General features: G+C 40.9%; 1 protein-coding gene across 1 annotated transcript; it reads right to left on the bottom strand.

The window, feature by feature from the left end:
* Nucleotides 1-5,539: 5,539 nt before the first annotated feature.
* On the bottom strand, nt 5,540-24,515 carry LOC137299530 (phospholipid hydroperoxide glutathione peroxidase GPX4-like). The gene is made up of 7 exons (XM_067968339.1): nt 24,405-24,515; nt 14,292-14,386; nt 10,891-11,035; nt 10,093-10,244; nt 9,666-9,690; nt 9,471-9,530; nt 5,540-5,866 (listed from the first exon to the last, which is right to left on the bottom strand). The coding sequence occupies exons 1-7, from the start codon at nt 24,489-24,491 to the stop codon at nt 5,834-5,836; spliced, it is 597 nt and encodes a 198-aa protein (XP_067824440.1). The 5' UTR covers nt 24,492-24,515; the 3' UTR covers nt 5,540-5,833.
* Between the last annotated feature and the right edge of the window lie 621 nt (nt 24,516-25,136).

Below are 25,136 nucleotides of genomic sequence, written 5' to 3'. Positions count from 1 at the left end.
GAACAAAGCAGATAAAACCTTAAGTTTAAGAAAAACAGACCAGTTATGAAGAGTGGCATTGGGTGCAGCTTCTACTGACAACTACCAATAAGAAGATATTCACAGGAATTTCAGTCCTTCTGGGTAAAGTGGAAGTTGGGTGTGGATAGCAGGAAGATAAGCTTTGATAAATGGAAAGATACATTACCTGTACAGTAATGTACACAGCATCCAAAATAAAATGGGGGAACAGGAGGCAATAATCCGTAGCGAGGAACGAGACGTAGTAGGAATAACTGAAACATGGTTACATAAAGAACAGGACTGGCAACTAAATATTGTAGGTTATAACATAATCAGAAAGGATAGGGAAGGATGAAAGGGGGGGTGGAGTAGCTTTGCTAAGTAGAGATAACATAATAATGGCAGCAGAGAAAAGGGACATAACTGAAGGATAGAAACAGAATCCATATGGACTGAAATAAAATGGGTTCGATCACACTAATAGAGGTATTAAACAGACCACTTAATAGTGGAAGGAAGTGGAGAAAGAACTATGTAAGCAAATATGTGAAATGAGTAAAGGACATAAATTAATAATTATGGGAGATTTTAACTATTCCCAAATAAACTGGCAAGAGAGGTAGGTAAAGGGGTACAGGGAATGGAGTTTTTACAATATGTGCAGGACTCCTTTCTTACCCAGTATGTAAAAAGCCCAACAAGAGACAGAGCATTGCTGGATCTGGTAATGGGAAATGAACCAGAACAGATAAGAGAAGTAAGGGTAGGGGAACATCTAGGCAATAGCGATCACAACATAGTACAGTTTAAGATAAAAATTGAGAAGGAAATAAGCAAGACAGAGATCAAAGTAATAAACTGGAAAAAGCTGATTTTCAGGGGATGAGAATGGAACTAGGGAAAATAAATTGGAAAAATTTACTGATAACAAAAAAATAGAATAGCAGTGGGAAACCTTTGCAACGGTGATCAATAGGGCCCAGGAAAAATATATCCCACTAAAAATCAAGAACAAACTAACCAGTAATGATAAATAAAGAAATAAAAGCAAAATTGAAACTAAAGAAAAAGGCATACACTAAGTACATAGACAACAAAGGTGAGGATGATAAAAGGGAATACGAAAAGGTTAGGAAAGAAGTTTTAAAAAAATTAGGAAGGCAAAGAGAAACTACGAAATTAAATTATCAAGGACTATAAAAAGAAATAGTAAAGTATTCTACAGATACATAAATGACAAAAGAAAAATCAGGAAAGGGATAGAGCCACTAAGATACACACGATAAACTCACAGGTAATGACAGCGAAATGGCAGAAATATTAAATAATTACTTTGTCTCAGTATTTACCAAGGAGACTAACATGGTGGGCAAGACATTAGAAGAAGAGATCAAAAAAGATATAAAGACATTTAAGATAGAAAGGGGGGAGATAATTGATAAACTAATCAAACTTAGAAAGGATAAATCCTCTGGATCACATCTGTGCATATTAAAAGAAGTTAGAGGAGATAGCAGAGGCGTTAATACATATATATAAAAATTCATTAGAAAAGAGAATAGCGCCAGAGGACTGGCAGACAGATAATGTGATTTGTATATTTAAAAAAGGAGATAGAGCCAGACCAGGAAACTATAGACCAATTAGCTTAACATCAGTGGTAGGAATCCTTACTCAAAGATTTAATAGAAAAACATCTCGAAACAGAAAATATAATAAAGAATAGTCAGCACGGATTTCAAAAGGGAAGATCATACTTGACCAACCTTATTGAATTCTTTGAGGTAACAGAAAAGGCAGACATGGATAATGCAGTAGGTGTAATATATTTGGATTTTCAAAAAGCCTTCCATAAGGTACCGTCTTAGACTCATAACTAAGGTCAGAGCATGTGGAATCGGGACAAGTACCAGAATGTGTAGCAAGCTGGTTTTAAAACAGAAAACAGAGAGTAGGGATTAAAGGTAGTTACTCAGACTAGCAAAAGGTGGGAAATGGTGTTCCACAAGTTGCTGAGACCGTTGTTCACAATTTACATAAATTAATTGGACTTGGGAATCGGAAGTACAATTTCGAAATTTGCTGATGACACTAAATTGGGGGGTATAGTTAATACCGAGGAGGACTGCGACAAAATACAGGAGGGCTTGCAGAATGGGCGTGTAATTGGAAAATGAACTTCAATATAGATGTGTGAGGTATTACATTTTGGTAGGAAGAATAAGGGGGCCACATACTGCTTGGATAATAAGGGTCTAAATGGGGTAGAGGAGCAGAGGGATCTGGGAGTACAGATACACAAATCATTAAAAGTAGCGACGCAGGTTAATGAAGCCATCAAAAAAGCAAACCAAGCACTGGGGTTCATTTCTAGAGGGATAAAATTGAAAAGCAGACAAGTTATGTTAAACTTATTTAGAACCTTGGTTAGACCACACTTGGAGTACTGTGAACAGTTCTGGACTCCATATTATGAAAGGATATAGAGGCACTGGAGAAAATGCAAAAAAGGTTTCCTAGGATGATACCTATCAGGAAAGTTTGATCAGGCTGGGGCTCTTTTCTCTAGAAAAGAGAAGATTGAAGGGTGACCTGATAGAGATCTTTAAGATTATGAAAAGATTTGATAGGGTAGACGTGGAGATGTTTCCACCTGCAGGGAAGACCAGAACTAGAGACCATAAATATAAGATAGCCACTAATGAATCCAATAGGGAATTCAGGAGAAACTTCTTTACCCAGGGAGTAGTTAGAATGTGGAACTCGCTACCATAAGGAGTTGTTGAGGCAACTAGCATTGATGCATTTAAGGTGAAGCTAGATAAACACGAGTGAGAAAGGAATAGAAGGATTTGCTGATAGGGTTAGATAAAGTAGGGAGTGGCTATCTTATATTTATGGTCCCTAGTTCTGGTCTTCCCTGCAGGTGGAAACATCTCCACGTCTACCCTATCAAATCTTTTCATGATCTTAAAGACCTCTATCAGGTCACCCCTCAATCTTCTCTTTTCTAGAGAAAAGAGCCCCAGCCTGCTCAACCTTTCCTGATAGGAAACCTTTTTTGCACTAGGATGATACCTTTCTCCAGTGCCTCTATATCCTTTTTATAGTCCAGAACTCTTCACAGTACTACAAGTGTGGTCTAACCAAGATTCTCTAAGTTTAACATAACTTGTCTGCTTTTCAATTTTATCCCTCTAGAGGGTGAAGGCTCGTGTGCAGAATAAACACTGACATGAATCTGTAGGGCCAAATGGCCCATTTGTGCTATACATTCTACATAAGCCAGCAAAAGCCAACTCAGAATATCATAGCCTGATGGAATTTTAAAATACCTTTCAAAAGTTTAGTATTTCAGGAGATTTGATTTATTGCAGCACTTGAACAAAAAGGAGACAAGTATCAGAACATCCAAGTCTGCATAGTTAGGAACTCCTAGCCAAATAATTATTTCTGCCTTTTATTTCACCAAATCAGAAAAAGGAACTAGATTTATTAAAACCGCTTCCCTCCTGAAAAATGATGCACAAATTTGATTTGTTATCTTCCAAACCTATATAGCCAACTGTTCATACGCAGATGCAAATTATGCTGGCGAGTTTAAGTACAGCATTTTCCACTTTCAGTAGCAGGTCTCATTGCAAGGACTTGTTGACCACATAGCCATAGGACAGCTGAGGATGGTAGTTGGGCACAACATATCAACTAAATGGAAGGCGGGGTAGGGTGGAGTGGAGTTTACAAATGCCATACATATTGCAAGTGGTACCCCAGTAACAAAGCTATTTTCCCTCCCAAGAGTTTAACTTTTACATTAAAAAAATGCAAAAAAAAATTGAGTACTCATTTGGAAGCTATCAAAATACATTTTTTCCTAAATGAATTTTAAATTAAGTCAAAAGCTGGAAATATGACCCACTAGTCACCTTCGCTCCCAGGAAACAAAACTTTTGATGCCCATTGCCTGTTCTATTAAGGAGAAAGTGAGTACACCTCCCTTGAGTAAAGTAGAGCAGTGCTATCCAGTACAATAGAAACTAGCCATATGTAGCTAATTGGGAATCCAGATATGGCAAATTGTATTTGATTTGTAAATGAGTGATGAGCATATGATCTTAATACTCATATTAGCATGGTCTATGCACATGTACTCCAATCATCTTGTGTGCTTGTTGGTAAAATACCAAGATGAAAAGTTGGTTACTGAATGCTGGTAGATGTTTAAGTATGGCAGGACATTTAAATTTCACAGAAAAGCCATGCAGGAACACAACTACTTGTACTATATAGTGCCTTTAACAGAAGCATCTCAGTACTTCAGCGTAGCATAAATAAAAAAAAAAATGCATGCTGAGCCAAAGGAGGATATTAGGAAGCTTTGGTTTTAAAGGAGAGGTTTAGGGAGGGAATTCTAGAGTATAGGGCCAAGGCAGTTGAAGGCACAGCCATCAATGGTGGGGCAAAGAGGGAAGGGTGCCCAAGAGGCCAGAGATGGAGGAACTGTGAGGGGGTTGGAGGAGGTTATAGATATTGGGAGGGTGAGGCTATGAAGGGATTTAAACACATTGATAATTTAAATTGAGGATCAACAAGGTCAGAGGTGATGGTGCATGCATACAGGCAGCAGTTTTGGATGCTGGATGCCAGCCAGGAGAGTATTGGGATTATCGAGTCTGGAGGTGACAAAGACATGGAGTTTCAGCAGCATATAGGCTGAGGCAGGGATGGAAGACAGCAGTTACAGAGGTGAAAGTAGGCAATCTTTGATTGCCAAGTATATGGGATCAGAAACTCAGCTGTGTTGAATACAGTATTGGAGGTTGTAAAGTGTTTGGTTCAACCAGAGACAGTGGCTAGAATCAATAGCAAGAGGACAGGAGTTTATGGCAGGGGTGAAGCTGATAAACATTGGGAAAACTAAAGTTAACTCGAGGAATTTAGGGCTCATCCAGGACTGGATGTCAGACGTGCAGTCCTTCAACAGAGGCAGTGAAGGGTCGAGAGGTAGAGCTGGAAGTAGTCAGCGTGCATGTGAAAACTGACCATGTCTTTCAATGATGTTGCCAAGGGGCAGCACATAGACAAAGAAGAGGCCAAGGATAGATCTACGTATACTCAAGGAAACAGTGCAGGGGTGGGAAGAGAAGCCATTGCTGAACAAATGCTACAGTTTAACAGCCAAGATTGTAACCAAGTGAGGACAGTCCCACTGAGCTGGACAATAAAGGAGACTTGGGAGGAGGATGGAGAGGTCAATTACATCAAAGGTTACATAAAGTTAGATGAGTGCAAATGGACCATGGTCACAGTAGATGTCATTTGTGACTGATTAGGGCCATTTATGTTGTGGCAGGAGCAAAAATCTTGACTATTCAAACATGGAGTTGCAGGAAAGATTGGCACAGATTTGGGAAGTGACACGACCAAGGATTTATAGGGAAAAGGAAATATTAGGATTTCAGTTAAGAGGGAAAGCTATCTGAAATACCATTTTCAATTTCATGATCAAAACAATAAGCATCCAGCCCAAAGACAGTTGATGTGAAAAGGTTTTTAATTGCCATAAACAAGGAATCCAACAAAACAGTCCTAAGTTATTCTATACAATTGAATATTACAGGCAAGTTAATGGAATATGCAGCAAAGATCTGCAAGAAACTCAAACAAAATATACATCAGAATTTCCTCCAGGTGTGCGCATCACATTTGTCAGGTCCACTTTTCCATGTGTCAACAGGTTTAAAAGCAGATCATCATTGGCCTGGGTTGAAAAACCGATATAAATTCAGTAGATTGAGTTTGATTTCCACCAGCTGCTTACATTTGTCATTTATAGGTAATTGGGAAGATGATTTTCAATCACCTGTTTGAAATAAAGACAAACTAAATGTCAAATACTTGTGTTATGAGTACAACCTATTGTTTGATGTCACTTTTTTAAAATTCATGACCTAGGACTGGATTATGGACCAATGGTTATTAGAAGGTTACAATAGTGCCCACAACTGTACTTTGAGACAGACAGACAACCTCCAAGGTGGGAAAAACTTCTGCTGCAAGATTACAGATGTCTTTATTTTAATTGTATTTTTTTTTAAAAAGTGGATGTCAGATGCAATCATACCCATCAACACAGGCTTCCATTTACTAACCTGAGATTACACCAGATGGCAGGGCTACTTAAAAGCCGATTACAACCAAGACAATTAAAAAGCTACATTGCCTACCCTTCCTCCACCTAACTTTTTCCAGTGGTACAATCCATTTTAACGATTAAAGACCTAGTAATCTATGGTGTTGTGCATAAATGATGGCACTGTTCAGTCCCAATTCAGAGAATGGAGTTATGTTTGGGTTTAAAACACTCAGTAATATTGTGCCTTTAAGCAGAAAAACAAACAAACATTCACTTCAGAAGTGTCAGGTAAATGGACAATTAACTAGAGGATAACCAAAAGCTCTGTTAGAGCAGTGGATTTTAGAGGGTCTTAATCAGAGGAGGAGTTTATAGTAGGAATTCTAGAATGGAAGAGCAAGGTGGAAAAAGAGCACAAGAGGCTGAAGTCAGGAACAGACAGTTGGGAGAGGGGGCTGTACATGAGATAAGCCATAAAGGGATTTAAAAAGACAAGAATCTTAAGAGGCATTGGGGAGCCAACATAGGACAATGAAGGCAGGGGTGATGGGCAGGTGGGACAGGATAGCATTTAAGCAGCAGAGTTTTGGATGGGTTTACAGAAGGTGCAGGATAGGAGATTAGCAAAGAGAGCATTGGAGTTAAAGTCTAGGAGGCAACAAAGGCATGCGTGAGGATTTTAGTAGATGGACTGCAGCTCTCCCTCCTGTTACTGTTCCACCCTGAATACAGTAGTGTGCCTTGGGCACACTCCTTCCTGTTACTGTTCCATCTTGTATACAGTGATAGAAGTAGGCAGGCTTTGTGATGGAGAGGTTATGGGATAGTGACCTTAAATCAGGGTTAAATAGGAAGTAAATGGCCTGGTTCAGCCTGCAGCAGTGGTGAAGAGTCAAAGTTTGTGACTAGGCTGAAGACAATGGCTTTAGGGCTTCTCACATTTAGCTGGAGAAAGCTAAGACCCATCCAAGTCTGGCTGTCAGACAGGTTGCCTTGACAGCAGAGGGTTGAGTTGGGCATCAAAACTGGTGTACATGTGGAAACTGACCCCATGTCTGCATAGGATATTGACAGAGCATGAGGGGACCATGGACATCTTGCTGCCCCCTTTCAAATTGGGGAAACAATGGTTTTTTTTAAATAAAAAAGGTTTAAGTCATTTGCAAGCAAATACCTGCTTGTGTGGGTCAAAGCAAACAAAATGCACATTAGATATATCCTCAGCATCTCCTCCCCATTATAATTTCATTCAGCCATTTATGTGACAGTAGGGAAATATGAAATGATCCCTGCACCAATAGGACAGCAGCTGAATGCTGATGGACTATAAAATCTCAATACAAATTTCTGCCCTGTCTGAAAACTAAAAGGGCAGCAGTAGAAAAACTAAAGAGGCTACATAGGGCTGGTATACAAGGATTCAATCCAGACCTACAGGAATGCTGACTGGTTCCTTCACTGCAAAGAAATTTACATTTTTGGATTGACAATATTCCCATTCTGAAGATTTGGGATTATATTGAACCAGTGTCTAGGTAGAGCAAACATGAATCACTCCATCCAGGGAGGGAAATCGTACATTTTATAATTACGATGAGAAAGTGGAGATATTCATCTCTATCTCTAGCTAAGTACCATTTTCCTTTACCTGATTTTCTTGGTCCTTCCTGTTCTTTCTAGTAACTTGGTTTTCTGCTCCCTTTTGTCAATTCTTTTGTTGCCTTGCCTGCTGGTCTTTTTCCTTTCACTGCACTAAGTTGCTCATTGATAAAGCTTTCCTACTCAAGATATAAAGCCAAAACTATCAAATCTAACAGACCACTAATGCATCTCTTCTGGGAAGAGATGTAGAAAATTTAAAATGTAGGAGCTTATTCTGCAAGGAAACACCATAGAAGGGGGTTAGTTACAGCTAATTCAGAAACCCATGGGCACAGGAACACTAAGTGACCTTCATTAATTGTAATCTGAAGTCCTCAACAACCCTTAATGGGAAATAAAGTTCCCCCAGCTGTAATACAGAAACAGTTACACCAGAATTATTCAGCAGGTAACTTAGTTTTGCTTTTCTTGGAATGTGAAAACTATTATGTTTACATACGAGAAGCCATGCAAAAATTTAAAGAAAAAACCTCCCCAAAAGATAATAGAGTATGACAAATCCTACAGTTTGATGGTCACTCTGCACATTTACAGCATCAGAAGAGGCCTAAAGCAGAAGTGGTCAACTTTTCTCCATAACCCATAAGTCTGTTCAATACACATCCTGGATGGCTCAGTTAGCAATGCAGTATGTAACTGGTCCATATAAAATTAGGACGTTCGCTGTCCAATTCTTGGTCTGTGCCAATTGTCACTAGGGACAGCTGGGTTGTGACAATTGGCTTCAGTGCTCTTTGCTAAACAAAAAGGAATAAGAAAAACCCATACTAGAACTTTGCCACTTAATCACTATGCACCAGTTCTTGCTGGAAAGGGTCAGAAGGACTGGAGTAGGATCAGCAGTCAAGGTGATGTGGCCAATCAAATAGCCTGCCAGTCACTATGAGCTCCCACATGAATGTCCATTTGGGAGAGATACCAGATGTTGATCAATGCCCATGAAACCATACCTAAGTAGGTAGGGGGAGGGCAAGGGGAGAAACCCCATCCCCAGCATATTAATGGCAGGATCACTAATCTGTAACTTAACAATGCTTCAAATGTCTGTGGATAAAGTTCATAAAGACACTAACAGTAGCACAGCATGTTGTTATACAACATAATACAGTACCTTAGATTCCCCTAAAGGATAAGTATTCTATATCAAATGAATTTAGAAATAGATATGATTTTGCTGCACTAGGTGAACTTACTCACTTTCAATTACAACAAGATTCAATTAGACATTCATAGGAATATTGTACTCTGAACAGTAGTATTCTTCACACCACACATTTATGTAACAAGTGCATTTATTTTTATTATTTACCACTAGAAATAATATTTCTGATTTTAACTTTTGCACAAGCATCTATCCAAAACTGATACTGGGCAATGTGCATTTACACATCACAGGTTTAAAAAAAAGCTTGCTAAAAATCATCTGGAACACTGGCGTGGGACAAGACGAACGTGGTAGCCATTCCAAATCAGAAAGTGCCAGTACGAGACTGGGGTAAAGGGTACATCCTTTCGTACATCAAGCACGGGAGGCTTTAATCCAGTTGCAACTTCAAACCAAAAAGAGTTCCAGTTGTATAGATTTGGTCTATAGATGGCCTATTGACAATGCATCCTAAAGTTGCACAAATACAGTTCACATGGAGAACGTTGGTTTAAATTTACTTACCAGAGGGTCATCCATGGGAGAATACCTCTTGACAACCTGACCCTCTTTGTTAATCAGAAACTAGAAATGAAGGGAAAAATTGTTAGCAAGTTAATCATATGAAAAGTGTTGAACAACACTGTCCATTTTGGATTTTTATTGCATGTTCTATAGACAGATGTAGCTGACTGACATGAAAGCAACTAGTCGCCATACCTTGGTGAAGTTCCACTTGATGGCACTGTAAAAAAACAAATAAAGCTTTAGATTTCCTTGAAGACAGTTCAAAGTTTAACATGAATTGTGATAATTCTACATTTATTCCTGATAAACCAATGGAAGTTTATAAGTGAACTGGGTAGCACATCTTTAAGGAGCTTAACACTCTGGAACCAGAGGTTCAGCTTCTTAAGAGCTGAATGTCAATTTTAAGACACCATTATATTTTGGGTCAGAAATGCCCATAACAACTTGAGTTGCAATCAGTTTTTAAGGACTGAAACACCGAACTAGAGCGGGGGAAAAAAAAGGGACAATTATTCTGATCAGGTCACCCTCTCATGCAAGAAAGATTCTACACTTAATAAAAATGACAACATTCCATATTTAAATACGGGTACTGTTACTTGTAGATTCTACATACTTTCCCAAGAGCCCTTTCCCTTTGGGCTGCTCCTTCATCCATTTCCAGAGAGGGTGGGCATTATCACCATTTACATCAATTTTACTGTACATGTCGAACTCTACGTTGTACTGACTTGCAAACGCTTTAATTTGTTCCTCATTTCCAGGCTCCTGAAAATAAGCGACAGCATTTCAAGATGTATTAGTTCCAACTGGAAAATTTTAAATGTGAATTCTATTCAGTTTCCTATACATCAGACTGCAGTACTGTCCCAAATATATAGTTGAAATTCAGTAACCAAACTTTAGGTTTACCACAAGGATTTAGAGTGCATCTTGTACGTGGACAATATGATAGCACTTAGAGATTTGGGACGGGGACAAAATGTTTTCCTACTCTTTAGAAAATCAATAAGATTACACTACCCACTGCTGTATATGATTTTAAATAGTTCATTCAGTTCAAACTAGGTTCAAATCAGAAATGTAATGACAAGTTACAAACCCTAAATTTCTTAAAATTCTGGACCAAATTTAGATAGTTTAAAATACTGTGCCAAAAACTATGCATTACAAGAGATTCTTTTGAGAGAGACGACAGAAAGTCAAGACTTTTGAATGGAGGTAACTTTTAGCCTTGCTTAAACAGTATAATTATGAAAGGACAGTAAGCCAATGAAATTCATCCTTCTTTGTGACTACCTGTCAAGAAACTCCTAACTCAAATCGTTAATAATGGGATGGAAATGTTATAGAAAGGTCGCAAGAAATCTGCATGCATTGGATGTTCATCTTCCTACATTTTCCCAAAGCTTACCTGCTTACCAAACTGATTGCAGGGAAAAGCCAAAATCCGTAAACCCCTCTCAGCATACTGGGAATAAAGTTGAGCAAGCTGAGTGTAGTTTACGGCAGTCTTTCCTCATTTGGAGGCCACGTTTGTGATAATGCAGACAAATCCCCTAAAAAGCAGAACAAGATTTAAAAAGATTGCTGCTGGTTGGTTTGGCAGCACAGAACATAGATGCATGCACTGAAAACATAACCACTTCTCAGGGCAGTTATAGGTACTTGCACAGTATAACTATACCTTGATCACATCAAAGCATTGGGCTGGGTGGGTTTAATAGCCAGGAATTGCATCATAGACTAAAGAAACAATTGCAATATAAGCAAATACAATATTAAAGAAGAATTTACTGTTCTAAAACAAAATATATTTCCCTTGTTCACCAAAGAGCAATTTTTGAAATCCAACTCTTTAAAAAGAGAAATAGCCTTGGAACCAAACTAACTACTCTAGGGGATCAAAGTTTTCAAATCTTGGTAAAGAGTTTGGGGAGAACACCTGTGTCCTAGTGCATTATTCTGATACTAACATTAAAGCTGCATATTAGTGGTTTTCTACAGCTTTACTGTCTCTTGGGTTTATAAAGGCAGATGAACTTCCATATTTTGCCTTTTGAAATCTCATCTTGTCAGAATCATCCTCAGCCAAGTTTTGGGCTCATTGGAGCTAGCAAGATTAACCACCACTGGCCTTCATGTATCCTTCTGAAACTCTTAAAAACTTGCTCAACATCCTGCCACAAGATTTTGAATTGGCGTAGACCAGTCAGCTGAAACTGAACTAACCCAGTTTGGGAAAAAAAATTCTATCAACTCTACTAGTTCAGCTTCACATTTCTTGTACCAAAAAGATCCAGACTGCAACCAGTCATATCTGCTTCTGCATTCGTAGTGTCACAGGAGCAGGAGGGAAAAAAAAGCAGCAAGACAAGCCGATTGTGGTTTTCTAATTAAGACAGTCATTTTAAATTATTCAGTTCATCAGTCAAGTCAGAAAATGGTAGAGCATAAAAGTTTTTAAATTTTGAGTTGTTGCTAGAGGAAAGGAAGGAGACGCACCAAATTAGAACAGTCTGAAAACCCAAACATTAAGTAGCAATACTTGATTGCAATGTCCCATTTAACCACTGCCTTTAGGGTTTTTAAACTCATTAGTGTTCATTTTCTTGATGCCTTTGTGCAGAGGTATATAAAAAAAAAGTAACCCCTCAATTACAGCAACATAGAATTTTACAGAAGGAAGCCATTTGGCCCATGCTGACTCTTTGAAAGAGCTATCTAATTAGTCCCATCCCCTGCTCTTTCCATATAGCCCTGCAAATTTTTTCCCCTTCAAGTACAAATCCCTTTTAAAAAAGACTACTGAATCTGCTTCTAATGTCCTTACAGGCAGTGCATACTTGATCGTAACTCACTGCGTACAAAAGAGTTCTCCTCAGCTTTCCCCTTGGTTCTTTTGACAATTATCTTAAATCTGTGTCACCTGGTTACCAACCCTCCTGCCAGTGGAAACAGTTTCTTCTTATTTACTCTATCAAAACCCTTCATAATTTTGAACACCTCTATTAAATCTCCCATTAACCTTCCCTGATCCAAGGAGAACAATCTTAGCTTCTCTAGTCTCACCACATAACTCAAGTCCCTCATCACTGTGATCATCCTGGTAAATCTCCTCTGCACTCTCTCCTACCTAAAAAGTGTGCTGCCCAGAATTGGACACAATACTCCAGCTGAGGCCTAACCAGTGTTTTATAAAAGGTTTAACATAACTTCCTTGCTTTTATACTCTATGCCTTTATTTATAAAGCCACAGATCCTGTATGCTTTTTAAACAAGCTTATCAACTTGTCCTGCCATCTTCAAAGATTTGTGTATGTGAACCCCCAGGTCTCTGTTCCTGCACCCCCTTTAAAATTGTACCACTTAGTTTATATTGCCTCTCCTCATTCTTCCTCCCAAAATGCATCATTTCACATTTATTTGCATTAATTTCATTGCCATGTATCTGCCCATTTCACCAGTTTGTCTACATCCTCCTGAAGTCTGTTACTACATCTTGGCAAGGGTACTTTGAGATATTGCTGTAAACAATTGGGCATCTGATGCATTTCTGATCGACAATACTTCTCCAAGATTCTCAGTCAGTTTTGTGGATGTGGGTGGATTTAAGGTGACCAGAGAAATTCAGCCATCAGGAGCACTGGACACTACATTGAACGTTTAAAGCAGCTAGCCTCATTTACAATAGGAAAATGTGGTCAGTGATTCAGCAACACTATTCAGCTCAGATCTGAAATCAAGGCACTAAAAACAAAATCTATTAGTCTAATGTTCTTATCAGTTTGATAATGAATTAAGAAAATGCAGTATCATACACCACACAGGTTTATGGGCCAGAATCAAACTGCTGTCAGGAGATTCTTCTGCCTAGCATTTGTGGATGAATACAAGTCTGGCAATATAAATTTATGATTGAGAACCAAATATGTAGACAGACCCCACTGACTAAAAAACCAGCACCAATTGGAGGATAGCAACTTCATTAAAAAGGGAACATTCCTTTGCATTCAAGGGATGCCAAACATGCAAGAGTGCAATACCAGCCTAGGACTGTAAAACCCAGCATTCAGTCCCTTTTCACTTTTTTTTTTTTAAAATGAAAAAGATAATTGTATGCAACCTCTACCAGAATCATACATTGACACTAAAAGGTCATTTGAGAAGGCAAAGAAATCAGTTTATGTTTGGAAGGGGGGGGGGGGGAAAGAAAAGGAGGAGGAGTGTAAAGAGAAAGTAGTGTTTGCTAGGAGAAGATCTATTGGATACTCCCTTTTCTCACTGAATTCATTAATCGATCTTAGCCAGGGTGTCAGAGGTATTACAATTGAGCTAGCGTAGCGACGGGCTTGGCTGTGAAATCCCATAAGTAAACAGCACTCGCTCTCTGCACTCATACATAAAGGATGGCGAGCTGGGCAAAGTAGTGAAGAGTCTCGACCTGATGAACCATACTCGAGTGAGTTTGACTTCAAGAGAATGGAGGAAAAATAACAGCCATGGGAATTTAAAAGATTGTCTCTTCCCATCCTATTCAAGCCCGTGAGTTGACTGAAATAGTCCAAGACTAGGGTGTTTGTGGTGCTACTGTAGTGACTTTCGTTTAGTTCTTAATGGGATTTTATGAAAGATTTATTGTGGCAGCTGACTGTTCAATTGGGCTTTGCTCTTTCATTTGCTGTAATGGAAAGTCTACTGCCAGAGAGTCTTGGGAGAGGTTGTAAATGTAGATGTAAGCAAGCTTTAATAGAAGCAGTTATGATAATCTAGTGAATGGGATTGAGCTACACAGCAATACGCTTGGCTACTCACTTGTATTTTTCCAGAGAGACCTCATTGCCATCTATGTCCTTGGCACTAAACTCATAAATGGACGCGGCCTTTCGCCAGTCTTCTGGTTGTGCGCTCTGAAAGAGATTGTAGAGTATGAAGACATGTCCAATACAGCCAATCCATTTGTTGTTTCCTAAATTTAAACATCAGCTTCCAAGAAGAAATTGTTAACATTAGTATGGCTACATCATAGAATGATTACAGCATGGAATGAGACCATTCGGCCCATCGAGTCTGTGCAAGAGCAATCGAGCTAGTCCCATTCCCCTGCCCTATCCCCATAGCCCTGCAAATTTTTTCCTTTCAAGTACTTATCCAGTTCCCTTTTGGAGGCAATCACTGAATCTGCCTTCACCACCCCCTCGGGCAGTGCATTCCTGATCCTAACTCGGTGTAAAAACGTTTCTCATGTCACCTTTGGTGCTTTTGCCAAACACCTTAAATCTATGTATTCTGGTTCTTGACCCTTCTCCCAATGAGAACAGTTTCTCCCTATCTAGACCCTTCCTATTTTGAATACCTCTATTCAATCTCCTCTCAACGTTCTCCTTTGGAACAGAGAACAACCCCAGCTTCTCCAGTCTATCCACACAAGTCCCACATCCCTGGAAACAATCTAGTAAATCTCTTCTGCACCCTCTCTAAGGCCTTCACATCTTTCCTAAAGTGCAGTGCCCAGAACTGGACAATACTCCAGCTGTGGCTGAGCCAGTGTTCTATAAAGGTTAATCATGACTTCCTGATGAATTGATAAGTTTGAATACAAAAATTTATAGACAATCCCACAACAACTATTATAATTCAGCAGCCAGTTGGATCCAGTCTGGTCATGGCCATCAGCTTACAATCTGCAACTTGCAGTGAGGTGTTGAATGTAAAGTTGTTTAAAAACAAGTTATTTGTTTATCATTTGACACTGAATTATTAGGAACTATAACCAAACACATTTAGGTTTGAGAAAAATTAGGTATTTCACTTAAATACTGATGGCATTTTGCAGTCCAAAGCCTGATACTGAAATACTCATCCATTTCTTCTTCATCTTTGGTTTACAGCCAGAATGCACTTTTATGCATTGACATAAAAAAGGTGCACTGTTCAGTCTTCCCTAATCAACTAAGTCACCTAGTTATAGTTGAACAGGCCTCCAGTGCACTGAGGGATTAATTATGATCCACCATTAGCCAACAGACATTCCCAACAGTTCCAGACTGGTCAAAGCTTTCAACAGACTTCTGCTTAAAGTCAAATCCTATTTAATCCCCACTTAAGACAAATTCACTTAAACTTTAGATAGCCTACTTGCGACTACATTTCCAACCTCTCAGCACAAAGATTTCTAGGGCACTAGACTAGCAAATCAAAGCCCAATTCAGCAGTTAACTTACATCTGATACAGCTGTCACAATAAATCATTTGGTTCTTATAGGATTTTATGCAAGAAATTGCATCGCTATTATTCTACTCATGATCTAAATGAAAGTCACCACAATTGCACAACTAACATCCTACTCGGGCACTATTTCAGTCAATTCACCAGGCATGACTAGGATGGGACGAGGCAACCCTTTTAAAGTCACCATGGCTCAGTTATTTCTCCTCCCCTCTTCCATATCAAACTCATTCTGGGAGTATGGTTCCACAAGCAGAGACACTACACAACTTTGCATATCTCACTATCCTTTATGTAAAGGAGTGCAGATTGCAAGTGCTATTTACTTATGGGATATCACAGCCAAGCCCAGTCACTACCCTAGCTCAACTGCAGCACCCCTATCACCCTGCCTAAGATCAACTAATTTAGCAGAGGATTAAGCCAGAGACCTTGTGTGCTGGTTGCCATTAAGGCAGCCACCTGTTACTGATATGCATAGAGCAAGACTTGCCAAACTGAAGAAATTTGAATTGTATTCACTGTAGGGACTTTAGTGAAAGCTGCTGACCTCTGCCTTTTCTTGATCCCTGTCAATCAGTGTACAAGCCAAAAGGGAAGATAGTGATGCCCTTCCACATTGATTGACAGGTGCTCTATCTTGCAACTCATATTGCAAATTTAGATCTTGAAGGTTTGTTTTCAGACCATGGGAAGCAGCAAGATCAAATCAGCATTTCAGTCCACTTACAGTTCAGATGGGAAGGAAAACTGCTCACTTCATAAAGGATCCTAGATGAAGACTTCGGTCAATATTTCAAATAGTTTATTGCAATTGGCATCTTTAAATCATTTCAGTAATTTTCAGACTCTTGTCATCTTGAGGGAAACTAAAGCAACATTGGACCAGCTTCAAAAATAGTCAGCTACTGACACAAGCAGTAACTTAAAAGAGTTTAAGTAATAAGCCATTATATTTAAGATGACTATAATTAAGGCAGATGGCAATAGTTTATAAGTTTTAAGATTTAATTTGAGGCTAATGTCATGCAACCTAATTAACATGGCACTAAAAATCCATCTGTACAGCAAGGATTACTGAAAGATATTAAAAGTCTGAACCTCCAGTATTTATTACTCAAGGAATCAACCCTTGGCTGGTATCTAAAGCCAGCTTTAGGAAACAGTTGCTATTAATTAGAGCAGCTGAATTACTATGCAAGTACCCAATTAAATTAAAGCTAGCAGATCACCGATGGCATTGCCCACAGAAAGTCAACAGTGAACTTTCCCCTCAGAATGCATTAGTGACACTGAATCTATAGTTATGGGGATCTGCAGCTTCTGGAGCACATAACAGTCCATCTAGTGGTTGAAGTGTGCAGCTACAAGCATGATCACTCAATGGTGACACCCAAATAAGGAGTGTATGAAATGCAAATTTATATTTTGGATTTGTTCCTGCTATATCAGATGCCACAGTAAGCAACATTGATGTTATACAGTTAGACTTTGCTTTAATAGCAAATTGTCTGCAAGCATACTTCTGAACACAATCTATTGTACAACATATCATGGGTCATATTTTGATCACCAGTGGAACAAGTATGGTATTAGGGTTGCACTTGTGTTTAGATGATTCAAAATGGTGATTAGGCAGAAACAAGCAGAAGATCTTCACAATTTTGGGCCACCACAGATATTTCATATCGAACAGATTTCAACCAGGGCCTCTAGAACTTGCCTCAGGCCCCCCCCTCCCACAAGGGTAAATACAGGGTTCCTGCTCCAGAAGACCATCTAGTGTATCTGTTGAGTGTACATATGGATAGTGAGCACAGATATGATTAAGAGCTGATACCCTGCTGACATCTAAGAGAATGGACACTCTGACAAAGTACCAGAGAGTTAGTGCCTTGGAGGAATTGGAAAAAGGCTACAAAAAAAAGAGTAGAGTCTGGTAATTGATTCTAAAGCATATGAAACATTGACTGCCAACAAAATTATCTATATAGTTTACTAAAGGAACTAGTGTACAAACTGATGATATTCTAGAAGATCTGCTTGTGTTGGTATTGAGTGAATCCCAGATCCTAGACCATGTACAATCAAACTGTTTTGCATGGCAACTAATCTGAAGTCTGAAAAAAAGTTAAGAATCACCTAACGTTCCCAACAAAAAAAACTCTGAAAACACTCATTTCTGAAACAAGCAAAATCTCTGTCACAATCCTACAAGTACCAACAAGTCATCAGAAAATTTGTAAATGCTCTTTTAGCAGTCAACCATCCCATACTTTGATTCAAAGATAGAAAGGATTGAAATTTCAAAGTGATGTTTATGTACAGTGAAATTTGTAAACATGGTAATAAGATATCCAAAAAAAGGTTCTCCAATGGGTCAATAGTGGACTATGGAAAGTTTTTTTTTAATTGTAAACAAAGCAACCAGGGTTCCTTCACCTAATTGCTATCAAGTGACTCTTGAAGCGAAGGTGGGGTCAGGAATGGGACGATTCCAGTGTTCTGCTCTGTTCATAGCTCCTCCAATAATGAAACAGCCCATGTCAGCCTACAACAGGACTTGAGGACATCCACCATTGGACTGACATGTGGCAGGTAACATTCATACCACACAAGTGCCAACTAATGACCATCTCAAACAGAAGAAAGCTCAACCATCTACCCCTGACTTTCTACGGCATCACCATTGCCGAGTTCCCCACCAACACTTGTTGGTGTCACCACTGCCAAGAAGATTAATTGGACCAGGGTCATCACTGTGGCTACAAGACCAGGTTAAAGGCTGGGTACTCCAGAGAGTGGCTTCCCCTCTGGACGCCTGAATGCCTCAAACATCGACAAGGCTCAAGTCAGGAGTGTGATGGAATACTCACCGTTTGCCTGGACAGGTTCAACCATAACAAAATCTTGGAATTCCCCACCCAACATCATGAGCACTAAGAGCAACAGGACTGCCGCCATTCAGTGTAGTGGCCCCATCACTGTCTCAGGGCAAGACAATAAGTGTAACTTTGCCAGCATCACCCACATTCCATGAATCATTTTTTAAAAATATGAGAAGTCTCAGGTATGATCACTTCCACCTCCTCTCTTACATGGAAAAAAACATGACTGGATTTGTGACATTGGCCTACTGAACATGCAAAGCTGTTGCATTCATACTGCACGTCAGTTGCAGCTCACTTTCTTTACTGTTATAGAACTACTGTTGCCATATGTCTCTAATCCTATATTCATGGTCCACCCACTACAGTTGGTCACCAGGGCTGGACTCACTACTGTTCTCAAATGGAACAGCAAGTAGGGGGGCTGCTACCCTAATAGCAAGTGGGAAAATATTTTAAAAAGTGAAAGAAAATCTTTCAGTCCCTACGTTATTTCTTCTTTTCCCGCCCCCCCTGAAAGTGGGAGAGGTGGCACCTATAGTGTAACACACCTCAACGTGTGTAAAACTGCAGCCCATCACTCCATGGTACAGTAACCCTCAATAAAGTTAGTACACAGCAACCGTAACTATAAATAAGAGGGATCACAAAGAAACTCTGCAAAAACATGTCAAGCCCAACCGCAACTATGCCTTTCCTACAAACCAAGCATGCAAGGCATGACAGTTACACATACATTAATTTCTTTACAACCAAGAAAGATTATGCATTGTAGCTAGCACAAAATGTAGGAGGATTAGATTTATTTTAATTATATTTCCAATTAGTTTATTGCATTGTATTAAATAAAGGGATTTCTAGGTGCAAGGGGAGATACCATAGACAGATCTAAGTGAACATTTGTTCATAATATTTCTCACTACTTTTGTGAAATTACTTATAGTGTGGAAAGTAGTGAAAAAATGTTACTTGTTGAAGACATTAAAATACCCTTTGGCCAATGAACCCCAGCCAAGAAAAATTGTCACAGAAACTGCTTAATGTTTTGCACATCTTACACAATCCAAAAGGCTAATGCCATGATAGACCCAAGACTGGTCAAGATACAGAATTCAAATTTGGCTTGCAAAAGATTTAACAGAAATCATTTTAAACTGTTCAAATAACCTAGCTTGGTCAATATGAACTTTGGTTTATAGCAGTTCTAATCTGTTACAAATGACTTCGACCCCTTTAAAAGGAAAAGCAATATTGCAGATTAGGAATTCTTCATAATTTAAAAAGGTTGCTAAACTAAACCCTCAGTTTCAAGTCACCCACTTAGAACAAGCAATCATGAAGTAGCAAACTATCCAGTCATTTAAAGAGTGTACATTAGAGGACAGTATTGTACACTTACTGTGTTCCAATGACTCCTACTAGAGCAGAATGAATACTTCTGTTGCCACCGATTGCTTCCCACTATCAGCCTCATCCTCAGCATCCTATTCCACCAGAGTTAAGTTTCAAACCCCATACCCTCTCCATGACAAAGACCAGCTACTTCCACCTCCATAAAATCACTTGATCCCACTTTAACCCATCTACTGCTGAAATGCTCACCCCTGACTTTGTCACTTCCAGATGACTATTTCAATGCTCTCCTGGCCAGCCTCCCACCCTCCACACTTGAGCTCATCCAAACCAAAATCTCTGCTGCTATATCCTATTCTGCACCAAGTCTCACTCACCCATCACTCCTGTGCTCATTGACCTACATTGGCTCCAGATCCTCAAATTTAAAATTCTCATCTTAGCATCCCTTAATGACCTCACCTCTCCCCATCTTTAACCTACTCCAGACCTACAGCTCCCCAAACCCTCTGGCTCTGTCCTTGTGCATTCCCCCTCCCTTCATCCCACCATTCGTATCGGTGCTTTCAGATGCCTAGGCCCCATGCTCTAGAATCTCCTCCACCTCTCACCAAACTTTTGTTGACCACTCCTATCTCTATATATTGCCTCAATAGTAAATACATTATTGTAATATTAATTGGCTATGGTTTTTAAAAATTCATTCACTGAATGTGGGTGTCGTTGGCAAGGCCAGCATTTATTGCCCATCCCTGATTGCCCTCGAGAAGGTGGTGGTGAGCCGCCTTCTTGAACCGCTGCAGTCTGTGTGGTGACGGTTCTCCCACAGTGCTGTTAGGAAGGGAGTTCCAGGATTTTGACCCAGCGACAATGAAGGAACAGCGATATATTTCCAAGTCGGGATGGTGTGTGACTTGGAGGGGAACGTGCAGGTGGTGTTGTTCCCATGCGCCTGCTGCTCTTGTCCTTCTAGGTGGTAGAGGTCGCGGGTTTGGGAGGTGCTGTCGAAGAAGCCTTGGCGAGTTGCTGCAGTGAATCCTGTGGATGGTACACACTGCAGCCACAGGGTGCCGGTGGTGAAGGGAGTGAATGTTTAGGGTGGTGGATGGGGTGCCAATCAAGCAGGCTGCTTTGTCCTGGATGGTGTCAAGCTTCTTGAGTGTTGTTGGAGCTGCACTCATCCAGGCAAGTGGAGAGTATTCCATCACACTCCTGACTTGTGCCTTGTAGATGGTGGAAAGGCTTTGGGGAGTCAGGAGGTGAGTTACTCGCCGCAGAATACCCAGCCTCTGACCTGCTCTCGTAGCCAAAGTATTTATATGGCTGGTCCAGTTAAGTTTCTGGTCAATGGTGACCCCCAGGATGTTGATGGTGGGGGATTCGGCGATGGTAATGCCGTTGAATGTCAAGGGGAGGTGGTTAGACTCTCTTGTTTGAGATGGTCATTGCCTGGCACTTATCTGGCACGAATGTTACTTGCCACTTATGAGCCCAAGCCTGGATGTTGTCCAGGTCTTGCTGCATGCGGGCTCGGACTGCTTCATTATCTGAGGGGTTGCGAATGGAACTGAACACTGTGCAGTCATCAGCGAACATCCCCATTTCTGACCTTATGATGGAGGGAAGGTCATTGATGAAGCAGCTGAAGATGGTTGGGCCTAGGACACTGCCCTGAGGAACTCCTGCAGCAATGCCCTGGGGCTGAGATGATTGGCCTCCAACAACCACTACCATCTTCCTTTGTGCTAGGTATGACTCCAGCCACTGGAGAGTTTTCCCCCTGATTCCCATGGACTTCAATTTTACTAGGGCTCCTTGGTGCCACACTCGGTCAAATGCTGCCTTGATGTCAAGGGCAGTCACTCTCACCTCACCTCTGGAATTCAGCTCTTTTGTCCATGTTTGGACCAAGGCTGTAATGAGGTCTGGAGCAGATTGGTCCTGGCAGAACCCAAACTGAGCATCGGTGAGCAGGTTATTGGTGAGTAAGTGCCACTTGATAGCACTGTCGACGACACCGTCCATCACTTTGCTGATGATTGAGAGTAGACTGATGGGGCGGTAATTGGCCGGATTGGACTTGTCCTGCTTTTTGTGCCTGCTGCCCTTGTCCTTGTCCTTGTAGGTGGTAGAGGTCGCGGGTTTGGGAGGTGCTGTCGAAGAAGCCTTGGAGAGTTGCTGCAGTGAATCCTGTGGATGGTACACACTGCAGCCACAGGGTGCCGGTGGTGAAGGGAGTGAATGTTTAGGGTGGTGGATGGGGTGCCAATCAAGCAGGCTGCTTTGTCCTGGATGGTGTCAAGCTCCTTGAGTGTTGTTGGAGCTGCACTCATCCAGGCAAGTGGAGAGTATTCCATCACACTCCTGACTTGTGCCTTGTAGATGGTAGAAAGGCTTTGGGGAGGCAGGTGGTGAGTCACTCGCTGCAGAATACCCAGCCTCTGACCTGCTTTTTGTAGCCGCAGTATTTATATGGCTGGTCCAGTTAAGTTTCTGGTCAATGGTGACCCCCAGGAAGTTGATGGTGGGGGATTCAGCAATGGTAATGCCGTTGAATGTCAAGGGGAGGTTGTTAGACTCTCTTGTTGGTGATGGTCATTGCCTGGCACAAATGTTACTTGCCATTTATCAGCCCAAGCCTGGATGTTGTCCAGGTCTTGCTGCATGCAGGTACGGACTGAAGCAGCTGAAGATGTTTGGGCCTAGGTCACTGCCCTGAAGAACTCCTGCAGTGATGGCCAATCATCTCAGCCCCAGGACTCCAACAACATTAACATTAGCCATTGCCATTATTTATATGGATAAACAGTTATGTGGTTTCATAGCATTAAAAGAGATAAACCTAAAAACCAGTGAGAAAAATAATGCTCTGGGCCAACAAGTTTCAAATGGCATACTGAGGGCAAAATTTAAAAACCCTCTTTCAAGCAGTACCATGCATCAGTGGTCCAGTGCACTGCATGGTAGGAGGGGGAACAATACATAACTGGAAGGCCCCAGCTTCAAGCTCTGGTCTGTGCAGAGATAACCAATCTCAGCCAAGGCAGTGGTGGGACACTAAACTTGGCCTCACACCCAAAGAATATTTTGAACACAAATTCAGATTAAAAATTAGGTCAAAGTCAAGATTTTAAAAGCGGTTTCAAATAACAAGAGAAAACTCATCATATTGCCCAGTAGCTGGGAGCTTCTCTCGCTCCTCCCCCCCCCCCCCCCCCAAATAAAACTGCCATATTTTAAATTGGTAATCTTAAAAGAATTCAAATCCGATCAAACTATAACAACGGTCTTCAGTTGGCGAACCATAAATATCTGGTGGCTACAATAAAGATTGCGAGATGTTACAAAACACTTAACTGGTGCACTTTAGTCCCATTTCACAAGATAGGGGAATGTCTTGGACGAGTCCATGTACTGCAGGTCACTTACACCAATTCAGATTTACAAGCAATCTGAAACGCCATTTGCAGTAGTTTTGTATACAATTGCCTGAACTTGCAAGGGAGGACGCACAGGCTGGAATGGGGAAAGAAGCCTGGTTTACAAGTTGAAATATGTGTCCATTAATCTACTATTCCGTTGGATCGACAGTTTGTTTGGGCTGAAACTGCTGACCGTAATGCAAATATGTTCTTATCTGTTAATTTCATCACCGACTCGCCACCAGCTCCCAGGATATCGCACTCCTCCAGTTACCGTTAGAAACTAACCAGAGCTTTAATATGAATGATATGCAAGGGAAGGAGACTTTTTGTCCCTCCCAATGATGGTCACTGCACGTAAACAGGGGGGACAATTCATCTACTGGGGTCTCCTGAATTATAAATCTCCAGTATAAACTGCGATTAAAAAAAGGAAAGTAACCCGCAATCATTGAACCTGATACAATCAGACTTTACACCGAGTCCGCTTTCTGCACCCCCAGCCGCTCCAAGTCAAGTTAACAAATGTTACAGTTTTGAATCGCATTGGGGCTGAAAGCGAGTAAATCCGATCAAACATGTTCGAGCTGCTGGGTTTCAACAGGCCCGAAACGGGAGGAAAGCAGTTTTCGCAATGCGCCAGGATTTGGGATGGTGCTTTGTGGGACTTGTGGTTCAGGGGGGGGGGGGGAAAGGGTGAATTCTCCCGGGTTCCTAAATAGGATCAGCCCGAGACAACGCGACAAACTACAGCCACAACCGCATGCTGAGGAAGGCTCCATATTCAGACACGTCTTGCCTGATCTGTTCTCCCCACGGATACTACCTGACCTTGCTGGGTGTTTCCAGCCTCTTCTGCTTTTTGTTTCTAACTACAGCCCCCGAGAGTCTGTGCGGGCTGCAGAGGACCTGAGTCTATAACCTGTCCTTCAAACAAAAAGAAACATTCTTTCTGCAAAGCGATACAATTAATCTCAGCCGCCAAACCCAGTGACTGAAACATGGCAACACTGTGTAACCGATGTGAGCCACTCACCATCACTGCTGTCCTCTTTTGCTCTTTCACCGCCGCTAAACCCAGGAGAAAGATTCGCTTTATAAGGTCGCGGCTGCTGCTTATCATCCTTCTATAATAACACGAGACGGTGAGTCACCCCGGGGAGGGACCAGACACCCTCAAACCCGCCTCCGCTGACAGTCCATTGGCCCATCGCCATGAGCAGAATTGCAAAAGTACCGCCTATTCCCCAGCAAACAAAAGGCACTTTATTTCTCTGCAGTTGCTCTTATTAGAAGTTATAGCACATGCTGGTAGGTCTATGGCGCCTGTGCTGGCGATCTGAAAGAGCTTTGCGGCCAGCCTCACTCCTTTCCCCAAATATTTATGCACTTCACTTTTAAAGTTATTATGGATTCTGCTTCCACTACCATTTCTGGTGGGGCATTCCATATCACCACCTCTGTGTAAAAAAAATTCTACCCTCTCTTATTTTAGTGATGATCGTGAACATTTCTGCTCTCTACTCACCTACCAGCAGTAATAGTTTTACCCTTGTGCTACATTCTCATTAGCCCCGATTTTAACCTAATCCCTCTGGGGCAGGGTTGGGATAGGATTCTTGTCATTAATGTCAGTGGAGTGTAAAATTAGGCAAGATGTAAAACAGGCGTCGAATCTGAACAGGTTAAAATTGGGGCCACAGTATCTGAAGGCTGTAAATTCCATAAAAGGGAGAAGTTTTTTTTGCTGAAATTGCCTTTTTTTAAG

This window comes from Heptranchias perlo, chromosome 29 (assembly GCF_035084215.1).
Source record: "Heptranchias perlo isolate sHepPer1 chromosome 29, sHepPer1.hap1, whole genome shotgun sequence".
Classification (NCBI taxonomy): domain Eukaryota; kingdom Metazoa; phylum Chordata; class Chondrichthyes; order Hexanchiformes; family Hexanchidae; genus Heptranchias; species Heptranchias perlo.
Note: the sequence above shows the minus strand (reverse complement) of the source record. Positions and strands in the feature narration are given on the sequence as shown.